Below are 16,269 nucleotides of genomic sequence, written 5' to 3'. Positions count from 1 at the left end.
CGTCCCACTGCTGGGCACATGCCTCCTCTCAGAACAAGAGGGCTTGGCCATAGTTCCCACGCGGGCCCAGTGCGGATTGGGAACTTCACACGCACCATTGAATTGCTTCGCAGGTTTGTGCAGGTTTCCTCACGATGTTTTCCTTCACCGCATAGCTCGTGGCTGCTCCTTAAGTTGCAAAATCGCACGCAGCTGAATTTGTCTCGTCTATGTCTTTGAAAAACTACTCTTAGCCAAGAGCGTGTCGGACGCGCCCAAAATAAGGTTCCGTAGCCATTAAGAAAAAATTAAGTAATATTTTTCTAATGATTTCGTATTTTATATGGAATCTTCGAAGTTTAGGTAAATTATATACCTTAGGCTGCTATTTACTTTTAAACTACTAACAATTTTCAAGCAAACTTAACCGTTATAGTTTCCTTGTAAGTTTGATATACTTACTATCATCCTCAATTTTTTCAAATTTTACCACCCACCGGTTTAGATTTTAGAGGGGGACGCTCGATTTTAATGAAAATTTTGCACTTTAAACTTGAATATTTCGCAAAAAAATCACTGAATCAAAAAAATCGTCTTTGCAATCCCCTAATGGTTTTAAAATACCTATCCAACGATACCCCACACTAAAGGGTAGGATGAGAAAAAAAACACCCCCACTTTACGTCTATGGGAGGTACCCTAAAAAATTTTTTTTTGAATTTTTTATTGTACCATTTTGTCGGCATACTTTTCCCTGAGCAAAGCCGCGGACGGACGGTCAAACAGACAGACATGGCGAAACTATAACAGTTTGTACGTAATAAATGCGCGTGAGTCCGTAGGTATGTACATAGATGAGAGTGTGTATACTGGGTATGTAACCGCGGAGCACTCGCGACTGATGGTTGCCGAGGTATGCTGAGAATTCGTGGCGCGTATTTATAACTCGCGTTCCGGCCGTTTGTATGAAGACGGTGTACGCTCCTTTTTTGTACTGTTAACAATACCGACATGGTATTTCGTGTACACGCCCACACGCCCATAGTAACTCTTGTCAGTTTGACACCAGTTTGTATGGGCGTGTACCTACACGAAATATCGGGTCGGTAATTCCAATGTCGGTATTATCCGTGCCGGTAAATAATGTCACCCCTTGCGATTGGCTCATTTAGTTAATAAACGTAAACGTGACATTAATTTTATTTGATTAATACATTTAAATTATGTATTAATTTGATCGGTAATATTTTGTGAAATTGTTCCGACTTTCCGATGAAGAAAAATTTATATTGCACCATAGCACACCTACCACAAAATCCCAAAAATCAATCTGAATAATCAGTGTTGTGCCGTCTGTCTGTCTAGCCATTTTGGCGTAAAAGAGTAACATATGTACCTAAAGTCCAATTCAATAGAATCTGTCAATTTTCTACATTATTTAAGACACCCTATCGTGGGCACACTTGATTATATATGTCCCTGTTGTTGCAATTATCATCTAAAAGGAATCAAAAAAGAATAATAGTCACATCACAAAGCCTTAGGCAGCCCGGTGTTTATATTAGTAGGCTGGAAGTGTCTACAGGATTGTCAGATTCTATTGAATTGGAGTTTACTTACATACTTACACGCAGCACTCACACATACTTTTGCGTTTTTTTTCGTCGGTAAAAAATAATAAATATAATTCTATTAATAAAATGTATACAAGCATCTTTGAATAAAACGACACATTCTTGAAAAAACTAAAGTTTATTTATACGTATTTATCAAATTTCAATGTTTCTTCCGTGGATGTCGTAAGAGAGGCGACTGAGGATGGTGAGTGGTATACCGTAGGCAACATGCTAGCAACCTGTCACTATTGTACCGTTTTTTTGACAACTTAAAACCTAAAATTGCTAAAAGTGGCTCCGAAGCGGTAACGTTTCGTGTGCTCTGCCTACTCCATTGGGGAAGGCGTGATGTTTGTGTGTGTAAATTTCATGTTTCTAAATTAAATGAAGTACAGTCAAGTGCAAAAATAAGTATCTATTCAAACCACTCAAAAATATGTTACTACGGCCTTATTGCGACGTAATAAGAGTCGGTGGTACATATTTTTGAAACTTTGAATACGTACATACTTTTACACTTGACTGTACATCTTAAAAAGTTATATTTATTCTTACTAACTTATTTCGAGAAATAATTTGTATTTTTTTTTAGTAATACCTAATTTTGTGAAAACTACCTAGTTCCTATTTGGCACTTTTCTCGAATTTTGTGACCATTATGAAGCCAATGTATCGTACACATCCTACACATAAGTACATTGTAGTTTGTTCCGTGTTACATATTTGTAATATAAATATAACATTAAAAATTCGACATATATACGCGAAATACTGAAATTACCTACCTACTTAAATATAATTTTATATTACTACTATTTAGTAAGTATGTAAGTAACAATGAAGTACTTAATAACGAATAACAAAATGGTTCCCTAAAGTCACAGAAACTAAAAAGTTGAGCTGCCAATGGTCACGAAATATGATAAAAGCTGAGAGCGTCGTACCTAGTGCTCTAAATGACCTAAAAAACCCTATCACCTATAAACTTTATCTGTCATAATATCGCGGCTATATCTTCAAATGTATGTATACATCTTCTTTGTCCTCGGCTGTACAGTCACCAGCACCAATATCTGACACAACGCTTGCATAAATATAGGACGTGTCAGATGTCAGATAGGTATTTTTGCGCGCTCCGCTTCAGCTGTGCAGGTGACTGTACCTACTGCAATATTAAAACTTTCTGTGTATAGCTTTGGTTGGTTTAAAAATAATTCTTAGTTTTCTCACGAAAATAGATTACTGCGATTTATTCCTCTTTTTAATTTTGGCCAACTTTTCAGGCTTCTTACTGATGCGTTGCGAGGTCTTCCTCGCCGCTTCCATCTTCAGCCTTAAAGAATTATTCACCACGACGGACTTTTTAGGGCTCACTGGTTTCCTAATCAACACCGGCTCAAAACTCTTGGTCTTGTTTATTTTTTTCGGCGTCTGTTGTATGGCGCATTTCCCTTTGTTTCTTGGTAAATCAAGATGGTGTTCATACTGCATACCAGCTGTTTGTTTTGCGCTGACTTGTCTGACTTTAGCGTCATCGTTGGGGCTAGTGTCTGCACCCACGGGGCCACCTGTCATGTTGTTCAGGATAACTCGGATCTCCATCAGTGCTTGCCCGTGGAAACTAATATCATCCTGCAGTTTGTCGATTTTCTTTTCGAATTGTTTGAACGAATTTACTATACGCTGCATGGCTTCAACGGTCATCGGAGTTGGGCGTAGCATTTTCTGTTAGTTTTTAATGCGAAATTGTTTTTTGTTTCATGGATTTTTGAATATTTTAATGCATTTTATGAGATTGACGGTGTGACGTGAATTTTGCTTTGTTCTGTGTTCTGTCAGATGGATTAGTTTGTTTTTTTTTTGCTTTTCTTAGTTACTGTTTGTGCTCACGAAAAAAATCACACAGGTTACATTGACAACGATGTGAACTACATGGTAAAAATCAAACACATAAGTACTTAACCCTCCTTCTTCGCAGTCGGGTAATAATTAGAATTCGCACATATAATATAAGCCATATAAGAATAAAAACAAGATAGAAACGCATGAAAGAAGCATGAAAGGTACGTAAATTTTATTTATACTGATTTACTTACTAGACACTGGCAAAATTGTCCTCCAATGGACAGCGCCATATTTTTTTCTAAAAAACAACCTATGTGAAAGTCCTATAATTATGCCTCTCATCTAATGCCATCATCATGTCAGCCGAAAGACGTCCACTGCTGGACATAGGCCTCCCTCAAGGCTCTCCGCTCAGACCGGTCTTGTGCTTTCCGTATCCACCGCGATCCCGCGATCTTAACCAAGTCGTCGCTCCATCTTGTTGGAGGCCTACCGACAGCTCGTCTCCCGGTCGCGGACGCCATTCGAGAACATTCTGACCCCATCGGCCATCAGTCCTGCGAGCAATGTCATCTCATCTAATGTAGCTTTTTATATATTGTTTACAATTAATAAATAATTAATTACACTACGAAGTACCCAGCCGGACCTATCCTCTTGTTATCTCCCTTCGGGTAAAATATAACATTACCTAGGTACCTACTCTGATTCTGAATCAGGATTCGCGAGTTCACAGTGGATGCGGTCGCTTCCAACCGAAGCAACGAAGGTCTATAGGGAAAGCATACATGTCCTACAGTGGACGTCCTACGACTGATAAGATGGCGATGATGACTTTTATGATAGGACTAACTCTAATTATTCGTTCTGTGATCTTGATCTATGAAGTAAGTATGCCACCCACCTTCAACTTGCTTCCTACATAAATAATTTCACGATTATTTAGATAGCCCTGTCTAGACTAAAAGCCTTATTGTCTCTAACGCACTTGAAATCACAATCATTTTCACCATTTCTTTCTGATGTCACATGGTATAAGAGCGTTTTTACATTATCCGATCCGATATCGGTATCGGACGACGATAGACGATACCTGAAAGCCGACTGTGCTGTTTTCACATATCTTGCCTTCCATACACGCATGGCATACATACAAACATTATCGTCCGACAGCCCACGGGCGTCCGATGGTGCCGCCAACATATCGGTAACAGGTACATATTTCATACATTTTACTTGCCCCGCTATCGTATCGTCGTCCTATGCCGATATCGGATTGGATAATATGAAAACGCTCTAAGTTGAGAGTAGATAGAAAGATATTGAGGATGTGATCGCGAACATCAGCGCCTTAGACAATACGGCGGTCGTATCTCGCCTTCGCACTAGTTTGGACTAAGTTTCGCCTGATAATTTGCTATTCCGACGATAGCGTTGCCTGGGAAAAGGAAGTGAAATTAAAAATTAGAGTAAAACAGTACAAAGTACACGCAGGTATTATCAATACGGGATGATATTTCGACCTGTCTTGGATACTTAAATTTATTTATACGAACAGAACACCCTTGTTTTTCAGTTTTCAGTACTACTCAAGGTTGATAAATAAATAACGGAAGGGAACCTGATGTTTAAAATTCACAGAATATTCCGTACTCAATACCTATTCCGAGTTCATTTTAACACCGTGTTATTTATTGGTAAATACTTATAAAATTTTCTTACACATGGAACACGAGGATCTCCACTAAAGCAACAGCGGCGCTTATCGCAACCCCGTACACCATGGAGAGCATAACTGAACGCATTTCCATCACGCCAACACTGATGAACATCGCCACAGTATTCTGGAACACCTTAAGTAATTAATAAATACCTAGGCCTCCAGGGCCGGCCTTAGGCATCTAGGCACCCCGGGCGAGTCATGCCTTGGCCCACTTTTTAAATAGGATAAGCGACAAAATGACAGATCGTGGTTGTCACCCTCCTCCCCCACTGCCTTCACTAAAGAAAAGCACTGACCGGTCTTGTACCGACCGCATCCTACATCCAACGGACTATGGTTGGAGTTTCTCTGCGAGATCAAACCAGAAAGAGGAAGTTCACAGAAGAACCAAAATGAAAAAGCAACTAAGTAGCACAGCCTATCATCCCTCTCGCTCTCTTGACGGCTACCAACCAAACGAGCCCGATCTGCCAATCTTAAGCTGTAGTAGGCGGGCACATTGCTCGAAGAATTGATGACCGATGGGAGCCAATGTGTTCTAGAGTGGCGATCTTGTACCAGAAGACGCAGCGTTGTTAGGACCATCAGAAAGTGGACTGCTGGGTTGCGGGAGTCTGCTGGAGCTAAGTATACTGCCACTTAAATGTAATAATGTGGCCTACTTTGGTTCTCCTACGGACCTCCTCATGTCTGGTTCGATCTCACAATGAAACTCCTAGCATTAGCCTTTTCTATGCTCTTTGAGTGGTCTTTAGGCCTCCTTAAATGGCGTGACCTTACCACGCTTCAGAGGCATCACAGGTAACATATTGACCAAACACTGTGTAGACATAGCGGGATATTCGAAGAAATGCTATGACGTTGCTCTCCTACCGTTGACTCGGCTGGATGCAATGCCGGCTCTAGCCGATAAAGGTAGAGCGAAATTATCTAAACCGCTTTGGCGCCTATCAAAAAACACAGCACCATCATGGTTTAATTTTGCACTGGAAACTGGAAAATGGCACCATACTCGTACCATCTGGCGCCGAGAGCGACCGCTCCTCTTTCTTTACCCCAGGGCCGGCGCTGACTGGACGGATACCTAATGGACGACTAACGTAAATTAAAGTACACGAACCTTACAAGAAGGCTTGCCAGCTTCTAAGCGGGAATTTATTGCTGACTTGATGCCTACTTCACGTATTTGCTTATATCTGCAAAGAAAAGGATTAAGTATAGTCAGCTAGGTTTTAAGGCTGGCTTATCCGAAAGGAGCCAATTTTTCATTCACTCTATATATTCAAATGTCGGCAGGATACTTGGACAGGATGGGGGACGACAGGGCTGTTAGGACAATTTTTACGTGCACTCCACAATAAAAAGGGCCAGGGGAACTCTCAGCAAGCGATGGAAGGACTGTGTTGGAGTATCTCAAGCGCATAGGCATGAGAACATCGTGGAGAAATTTAAACTTTGGATTGTACTTACACGACTCTAAAAAGTTCCAGGTAGGGAGAATGCTTGTAGGCAGGTATATATAATTTTTTATACCCGGCATAGTCTATTTCCACTAGATCACACTTCTCACTTTCGAAGAATGTCTTCTCCACTTGACGATACGCCGGGTCTGTCACTACGTGGAAAGCGAACTGTTCCTAGAATGCGTTAAGTTGGTTTTGAATGCTACGTTACAACGTAAGAATTGAGGCACTTGTTCCACCGCTTACGAGGAAGTGAATCACGATAAGTATAGATACAGTGGTGGTACAGGACCTTAAATTTGGCGTGGGCAAGATATATTTTGCGAGGTCCTGAGAAGGCACCCCATATTTACTTAGTGACAGTTTTTTAAGGCGCGAGGCAACTCAAACCGCGGGCCACGGATGAGGAGCCTCTTCGCCCACGCCTAACGCCATTGGATCCATTGTCAACTCATTCGCCATTGGAATCGGCGTGAACTCTCTCTCCTTTAGTTTGTCGCGGTAACAAGAACTATCAAAGGCAAAAATCTCTCAGCGATGCTCAAAACGTAGTCAGAACTCACGCAGAGAACAAACGGTGGTCACAATCTCATATCTCGCAGCTAACCAACTCGTATCTAGGTATCGTTCATCGTAGGCGGTGGGGCACGTGCCTCAGAAAGAAAAATGTTAATCCCCTTCCCATCCATAGACACAGTGCCACAAACATTGATACAAAGTACCTTCCGTATTCGTTCAACGCCTTCAGCTAAACTGTAGAATGGTCTCTGACCTTGCTCTGGATCGACTTTCTTAGCAATGGCTTTACGTAATGGGTCCGTAGCTCCCTGTACAGAAACATATTTAATTGTGACGCGGTTTGCACGGAGCGGGTGGATACCTATTGAAAAATAGCGTGAGCAGCGCAAAGTGCACGCGTTGCGTCGTGCGAAGGGTACCGGGTTACCACGAAACTCGCAAATGGAAGTTCGTATCGCACATAAGCGTCAGCGGGAAGGCAACATACGAAGTTCTTGTTTTGCACTTCGTGGTATAGGGCCTGTACCCGCACCCGCAGGCGTGCGCGCGCGCCAGCTAACATGGCGCTTGAAGAGTTAATGATAGTATATAAAGAATTGTCCTTACTTTAAATATAAAGTTGTTGTAGTCCACATCGTGAGCCGCCAGTGTAATTTTCGATTTTGCCAGCTGTGCCAAGTTGTTGATGGAGTTTGAAGGTGCCTGGAGGAGCACCACAATTTTGGCAGCGTAAGCGGCGTAAAGAGCCATCAGGGTCGCAAAGGTTACCCATTGGATTATACGGGCTGGTGAAAAACAAAATGATGGTAGCCTAGGAGTTAGTCTTGCAGCCTTTCAAGAAAGGAAACGTGGGTTCCAGCTCATATAGTATAAGCTTTAGGAAAAATTGCATTCACCTTAGAGATGGGTAAATCCGGATCTGAAGATTCAAAAGAGTCAGATCCTCAAGCGGATCCGAATCCCTTAATGACTCCTTTCAAATCTTATCGACTCCGGAGTAACTAACTCCGACCAAGTCCGGCCGGATCGAGCGGCTCGTGATCGCCGTCACACTCACTCGCTCGCTTTCGCTCTCGGCTCGGATCGCATCGGATCGGATCTTATTACGTTTGGCCGGGCGATGAGTGAGCCGGTACCTACGTCGATACTCGGTCTACTCGCTCGGTTATATTGGAAAGAAATGAGATAGAATTAAAACACAATTATATTAATGACCGGAGCGAGCGACGCTTAATTTCACGAAATATTATGCAAAAATGGCAGCGAAAAATAGGTCTTATGGCACAGAATTTCAATCATAATATTGTTTCGAATCACTAGCCAGGCAGGCTATTATAGCTACAAAACAAATAATCGCTCGCTCGCTATAAAGCCAGCATGTATGTATGTATGTATTTATTTTGAAAATATCAGCACACACTGCCATTTTAACACTGTTATCAAGCTTCAAACAGAAAACTAGTAGGTACTCAAAGTAGCTCATAGTTCTTTAAAAAATACAACGAATTTTTCAACATCAAAAAGACGAAACGAATCGTTACTTCAGTTCAGTACATTGACCTTGGTACCGACCGAACCTGAGGACCGAACCGAGCCGGGCCGGACATAGACAAATTAATAATCGCTCGAAAGAACCGGAGTCAATAAAGGAGTCGGATTCAAGAATCGATTTTGATAAAACATGTCTAAGAACCATCGCTAGAAAACCTGCTTTCATATTAAAAAAACCTCATTCAAATCGGGCCACCCGTTTAAGAGCTACGGTTCCACAGACAACATAGCGGTCAAACTTATAACAGGCTTTTCGCGTCGGGGGTTTAAAAAAAGAAAAGTCCTGGCTCACTCACTCCTCAACGCCCTTGGACTTAGAAAGCTAAAATTTTTGCATAGAGGCTACTTCTATAGATAATAGACATGGAATTTCGACGGAGTTTATGAAAATTCCTTCAAGGGTCAAGCTAATCTTAGGTACTGCAGGTATTGCTGATGGTATATGGATCTCAGGATCTTAGGCAAGGTCTATCCGGATCGTTATCACCTTCTTACCCCCTAATAACCACCAAGCAGCAATGCTTACGCTACCGTACCCCGGCGTGAAGAAAAGACTGCTGGTAAAATATTTAACTGGCACATGACTTTAATCTTAACTCTGAAGACTGGACAGTAATGAGGGCTATCGCGTATGAATTCGCCACTAGAGGCGCTAGTGTAGCGTGAGGTCTCCGAAATGTCAAATCTCATAGTTTTTGGGTGAGCTACGCGGGTTTATTTATAATTAGAATAATTTTGTGAATATTTTGCAATATCTGAAATTAATTATGGCAAATATGCGTTCCGGGTCAATGAATGTCTGTGTATTGAGACAGTTTTGTCTTTCGGAAACCTTTGTCCTTCCTTTTTTCCGAACAAAACGGGGACTATGCAACACTGTGGCATGCTCGATATTTTTATGGTACGGTTTTAAGGTGTATTAAATATGATTTTAATCTAAACTTTGTTTTCACGCCCGTAATAACAGACTTTGAAAGCCATACTTAAAAACCTCACGCAACAGTGCGCCATCTAGTGAGACAAAAAACGATAGCCCTCATTGCAATAGTCTGGTGTTGCGGGTGTTGGGCGAGTGGTGGTGCTAGTACTTATCAAGGTTAATTACTTGTTCGTTTCCTATCTTATTTGATAAAAATCTACAAAGTTCGTCCTGGCCTTAGCCTACCTGATAATTTTTTGTACTGCAATTCGCTGCCTTGTTGTGCCACCGCACTCACGGCCAATAGAAAGGCATCACCTAACGATACTGGATTCTTTTCAGTCAATCTCACACTCAAGTACAGAGCCAAGGCTGCCATAGCAGCTGAAACAGCAGTGGCTATCCAAACACCAGAAGAGAAAGGAAGGAAGTATATATTGCTGGTGTAGGAAAGACCAGGCTTTCGGAAAATGAAGAGAACCCTGCAATTGTCCAGGTTATCGATGAAAGAGACCGCCTCGAGGCGTTGCGAGGTTATACCGATGTTAGTTCCTGGAAAAAAGTTCATCCTCTGTTAATAAGTTAGACAAGAATAACCTAGACCTAAATTTGAATAACAAATTGCTTACTTAAATTGCCAAGAATACTTACTTCATTTTAGAAACGTCAATGTTTATCATCACCACCATCATATCAGCCGTTAGGACATCCACTGTTCGACATAGGCCTTCCCCGTAAACCTCCAGTTGCTTCGGTTAAAAGTGGCCACATCCACCGTAAACCCGCGGCTTTAATCAGGTCAGTCAGGTCATCGGTCCGCTTGCCGATTCGCGGTCTCGTTTCGAGAACTTTTCGGCCCCAACGGCCATCTGTTCTCCATGCTATATGGCCTGCCCTTGCCACTTCAACGAGCTAATAGTTTAATAGCTTGACTTTCTAAGAATTCTTTGGTAGTGGTAGTACCAGTGAAGCAATAAAGCTCTTACCAATTTCTGCTTTGTTGTCCATGAGGTCTCTGATCTGGCCTGTCCATTCCCCCTTGTGGACGTATCCGTATCGGTAGTTAAAGACGGCTTTTGGAGTCGCATTCAGCATCAACAATCCTAACTTGCCTAAAGTCCAGCTGTTCTTGCTTATAAAATCGTTATGAAGGTCACTGGAAACATAATACGATTTCAAAAGAAAGTAAGTACGTTTTTTACAAGCTTTTATCTAATCTGCATGTTTGTACGGGTCAATAATCTTGAAAGTATAGTGTAGACTTGATTGTTTGGTGTAGGTAAGTACCTAATGTTAAGTTTATTTTTTAGCCGACTTAAAAAATGAGATTCTCAATTTGACTGTGTTTTTAGGGTTCCGTAGTCAGCCAGAAACCCTTAGTTTCGCCATGTCCGTCCGTCTGTCTGTCCGCGGGTAAGCTCAGAGACCGTTAGTACTAGAAAGCTGTAATTTGACATGAAAATACATATCAGTCACGCCGACAGTGATAAAAAAAAATTTTTTTTTTTAGGTTACCTACCTTCCTCGACTAACCCTATATTGTGGGGTATCGTTGGATAGGTCTTTTAAAACCATTGCGGGTTGTTAAGATATTTTTTCTATTCAGTGACCTGTTTGCGAAATATTCAACTTTAAAGTGTAAATTTTCATTGAAATCGAGCGTAACCTAAAATCTAAACTGTTGGGTGGAAAAATTTGAAAAAATTCAGAATGTTAATTTTACGTTCTAATGTTTTTGAACAAGTTTCCTTACAGTCTGTCTTCCTGCACGAGATGGAATTTCGTCGCGTTGCTGTCCTGTATGGTGTTGGTCATGATCAGAGAGGTTCCGAGCAGGTCTCGGCGCCTTCGGTACAGCTCCCGGTGCGGCCGCACATCGGTTAGGACTCCGTTGAAGGATCCGCGCGGAGTCAAGACAAGAGAACCGGTTGGGGACGGCTTGTGAACTGTAAATCCATGGCAGACGAGCGTATTTTTTTTTTGAGTTGAGAGTCGCGTAATTTTTGATGCATTTGGTTTTATACAAAACTCCACTTTGTGCCACTCGTCATGGAAAACGAGTAGGCCAGTGTCCAACAATGAAACACATAAAATTCCAAATCTCATTTTTTTTTGTTTTGACGGATAGAAGTCCGAATTTTTTACAGTAGGTACTTATGTAAGCTATGTACGCTATGGCGGGGCTTCTATTTTCTGCTCTGAGCTATAAAAAGCAACGAACGAACCTATAATTTCTTCTGTGTTATATATCAAGGCGAAAGCGGTCCACCAGAAAGTCGATGAAGCTCCGCTACGGCGGGGCTTCTATTTTGTGCTTTGAGGTGTAAAAGGCAACGACCGAACCTATCATTTCTTCTGTGTTGTATTGTATATCAAGGCAAGCGGCCCGCCAGAAAGTCAACCGCTATGATAGCGGGGCTTCTATTTTTTATTACTCTATTACTCTTATGTTCAAAAGGTAACGAACGAACCTACTTATTATGGAATGAGTGTATTTTGTTAAAGAATTCGAGAACTTCTAAATCGTGTCTAATTGTAAATTAATACATGCGACTCGTTGCGGTATTCTGTATGCAGCGCGCTCATTGGCGGGCCAGCCGGTCTCTTTCCCGCGCAGCGCACCTCGAGATTTGTTGCTAATTTTCATTAAAAAAAGAAGACGAATTATTAATTTTGTTGCTAACTCATTATTTACGATGCTCTTTATTGGAGATTGATTTTGACTAAATTAGTAGACATTTGAATCTCAAAAATAAATAAAGTAGCTGACTTACAATATTAGTCGCCAAATCATCAATTTTGAAGATAATATATTTATCGGTAGCCGAGTTACATTATTTGTTATTCATAAATTGTCGCTCGATCTTGCATAATTTGCTGGTAATGTAAAAAGATGGCATATTATTTTAATAGAAGCTAACCCGCTAAGCTTAACCCGTTGCTTAGGTACATACAAAAACAGATGGTGCGTTGCGGATGCTAAATAAAACTTTAGTCGCTGCACTTATTATTTCCCCTTTATTATTATTATTATTTTTATCGAAACAGTTTTAATTACTTTAACTTTAATTACTTTAGCCTCATTAAATATCCCATGCGTAAATGTTTCATTGTTGACTACCTAAGGTATTTTCCTGCTAAATTGTGTCACTTTAATACGCAATCTAGTCCACGATAATTTACGAAATATGTTTAATGTTAAGAAAGTATCAAATATATTAAATTTCTAACCATAATTTAATGAAAAATCTACAAAAAATGCTAAAAATACTACTTTACTTTACTTTTGTGCCAGTAATACTGAAAAAGCTCCTTAGACACGTGTTCCTCCACGTGACGCCGATGCAAACTGGAGGACAGTGGGGGGTTCTCCAGGATGTCCTTCCTTACGTGATATAGTGCACGATCTGGCAACTTGGCAATTTAGAAATATCGCAATGTTTCACTGCGTACCTAAGTTTCAGTGTTGGACACATGACCCTACACAAGTAAAAAGAAAGGAAAAAAGCAAAATATGTTATCAAAGACTACAGTACATATAGGGATACAGTATATTATTTACGATCTCGGAAAACCAAAATTTCGCGATTCTTCACAACTCAAAAAATTACACTCGTCTGGCTTGACCTATAAAGTATTCATTCGGGAGACGTAAGTAGGACTTACTCTACTAAATCTCTAGATGTCAAGGCTACCATATCGTAGGTACCAGTATTAGTGAGATTAACGTTGTTGCAAACAAAAAGTACTAGTAAATACAAAATATGTAGTTTCCTAGCTGTATTTTCACAGCTTTAAAAAAAATAGCCCCCTGCTCGATGGTGACCACGTTGATCTTCGCTCTTCCATTTTAGACTAGTTACTTACTATTACTACCTGTTATTTCCATATCATTATTATTATTCAGACATTCCACTTCCTGTATTTGCAATTTTAATTATTGTAAGCTAATTCTGTGTCACGGGACAATACCTTCAGTCATTTCAAAGCGTTCTCCATCAAATTCAGCTACCACCAGATCACTGTTGACCAGGAAATGGTGCCACCAGGGTGATGCCGTCTCTATTGGAGAACTGGTGAGGACCAGCCAGCGGTACGGCAGTTTGTGTAGGTCATGACGAGTTGCCTGTTAAAGTAAAATGTAAATAAAAGAATAAATTAAAAATATCAAAAAACCCGACTGCCTTAAAAAATATTAAAAAGAAGAATACAAGTCGGTGGGAGAACTCGATCTGTTAAGTAGCTACGTTAAAGTTCAACAGTCGGGACCCATTAGGTACTAAGAATTATTCAGCTGGTCATGATTTGAAGAAGCTTAATGCAGCAGAGGAGGTGGCATACCAGCTAGACCACCGGGAATCATGTAATTACTTGCATAGAAAAGTGGTTCCGTCTAGCGTGAGTCCAGAACTCAGATAAGTACCTACAAACTTCAAAAGTCGGGACGCATTATTGGGAATAAGAGCTGGTCACGATTTTATTGGATCTTAAGTAAGTCCCAACTCTTGAAGAAGGATTAGAAGTAAGTACCTAGCCTTGTTTTTCCTTTTTAATTTTCAATTAAAGTTTTTTTTAAGGCAGTCGGGTTTTTGCATACTTACATTAACAAACATCTCTTCAACTCCAGGGCAGTCGAGATCTGTCACCAGGAGCAAAGTGGTGTCGTGAAGCGAAGTCTTCGATGATGCCGATGACGCTGACCTGATACCAACTTCTGCCAACTCCTTCATCAAGTTTACTTTTACACCTGAAGATTTCCGAGTAATATTAGGGAATTGGTTGATTCTGGTGTCACTTTGTGCAGGAACATTATCAATATACCTGTTACAATCCTTTACTTTTTTCGCCGCTACCAAAGGTGCAAGAATGTTAAAGATATCATGGACGGATCGAGTAAAGAATGAAGCGGAATTGCGGAGAATGAATAAAAGCTTGGAAGTGATCAAATATTTTAATTTTGTATTTCTTTTTTTTTTGTTTTATTTGTGTTTGCTGTTGTTTTTTAGTTTGGTTGTATTTGTGTGTCTTTGTGAACGTGAATAAATGTCTTCTATTTCTATTTCTATTTCTATACGTATCATAAAACAGAGGAAGCTGTTGTATATTGGGCATATAATGCGTAATGACGAGTATGGTCTGCTTTAGCTTATTATCCAGGGAAAGATACAAGGCCGCAGACCACCTGGCCGTAGACGTACCTCCTGGTTAATAAACCTTAGAAACTGGTTCATAATTAGCACCAGGTCCCTCTTTCGAGCGGCCAGTCTCTAAAGTAAGGATAGTCCTAATGATCGCCGACCTCCGATAGTAGAGGGCACCGGAAGAAGAACAAAGGTGCAAGATACCACAAGGGGCGACATTTGTATGGTGTCCCTCCTCCACGTCCTAATAAATCGACAGACTACACACTCAACTATCACAACTCAAACACTACAATACAGCTTAATTTGAGTATGATAGTTGTAGAGTCCTGAGTCCGGGCTGCCTATAACTATAAGTACTTGGTTTTATTAGAAAACTCACTCTTCTTCCAACAAACATTGTTAAATACCACCATTGATGGTATTCGCTCATTTTCAACGTAGCTTATTATGAATTTATTAACATTATGTCTTGAATGTATCCCTTCTAACAGTATAGAGAGCCATAATATTAATATGGTGTATAAATTCATGATGTAGCTTAGACATCAAATGATACTCTAACTAGAGAAGTTATTCGTTAAAGAGTTTGAGAAGGAACTCCTTAGAAATAACCTTGAACCTAAGCGTCATAAGTTTTTGATGAGTATCTCCAATCACTAGCCAAAATAAAGTGTACCTTAAAATCATGAGGGTAACTTGCTACATTCTTTACCACTAGCTTTAATCAGCAACGGTCTGGCAGTGGTACCATCGAACCATTGATCTCTAAATGCTCGATTGAAATTCGTTTTGTGAGACTAGAGAAAATCATGATATGGCTGCATGCCGGCCACTACATAATGATTGTATTAAAAAAAAACCCGCTGCCTTAAATATGCTCTAAATAAAAATCAAAATACAGATCACAGAACATTAACAGAGTTTCAGACCACTGAAAATGTTTTTTTTTTGTTTTTATTTATTTGAATTATTAATTAATATATATATAAATATTAATATACCCTGTCTTCCGACATTAAACAACAACAGTAACAAGATCTCAACTGCTAACTGGCTTAAAAATTTCACGGGTGTCCCTCATGCACCGAAAGTGAAAAGCACAACGTTATTTTTGAGAATTCAACAAACAATGAAATCATGGTAACTCCATTTGTAAATTTTGATTACTCAAATTTAAATACTTGCTAAGTCGTGGATGTGGACTGTAATTTACAGACCAACGAAAGGCTTAAATCACTGATAATTGCTGGGATTCAATACAAAATACGTAATTATCTACCAGCATGCTTAATACTTGCTTCACCATTATGCTTATTTATTTACAAGCTAAAAGGCCTAAGGTTAGAGTTTAAAATGTTTATCTCGGTTTCCCAAACTTTTAAAGCGGCATGCAACTCTCTTTAAAAGTGACAATTGTTTTACGATGCCCTCATAAAAGATAAGTTTCTGTTAAAAAATAATTTTTAATGCAAGCGTTTTTTGTTAGCAGTACTTTCATTGTCATCCAACT

The 16,269-nt window shown here is 40.1% G+C and overlaps 2 protein-coding genes across 2 annotated transcripts; both read right to left on the bottom strand.

Moving 5' to 3' along the window:
• Positions 1-1,712: 1,712 nt before the first annotated feature.
• On the bottom strand, positions 1,713-4,089 carry LOC141434713 (uncharacterized). The gene has a single exon (XM_074097152.1). The coding sequence runs from the start codon at positions 3,315-3,317 to the stop codon at positions 2,835-2,837; it is 483 nt and encodes a 160-aa protein (XP_073953253.1). The 5' UTR covers positions 3,318-4,089; the 3' UTR covers positions 1,713-2,834.
• Positions 4,090-4,802: 713 nt separating this feature from the next.
• Positions 4,803-15,397, bottom strand: LOC141435284 (ionotropic receptor 75a-like). Its single transcript, XM_074097980.1, has 12 exons — positions 15,139-15,397; positions 14,217-14,362; positions 13,588-13,741; positions 11,369-11,561; positions 10,602-10,771; positions 9,862-10,167; positions 7,752-7,930; positions 7,349-7,453; positions 6,634-6,800; positions 6,284-6,359; positions 5,163-5,284; positions 4,803-4,878 (listed from the first exon to the last, which is right to left on the bottom strand). Exons 1-12 carry the CDS (start codon positions 15,287-15,289, stop codon positions 4,836-4,838), a joined length of 1,812 nt encoding a protein of 603 aa, XP_073954081.1. The 5' UTR covers positions 15,290-15,397; the 3' UTR covers positions 4,803-4,835.
• Positions 15,398-16,269: the final 872 nt, after the last annotated feature.

This window comes from Choristoneura fumiferana, chromosome 14, assembly GCF_025370935.1.
Source record: "Choristoneura fumiferana chromosome 14, NRCan_CFum_1, whole genome shotgun sequence".
In the NCBI taxonomy this organism is placed as follows: domain Eukaryota; kingdom Metazoa; phylum Arthropoda; class Insecta; order Lepidoptera; family Tortricidae; genus Choristoneura; species Choristoneura fumiferana.
The sequence above is the reverse complement of the archived record's forward strand: the minus strand, read 5'-3'. Positions and strand labels throughout refer to the sequence as shown.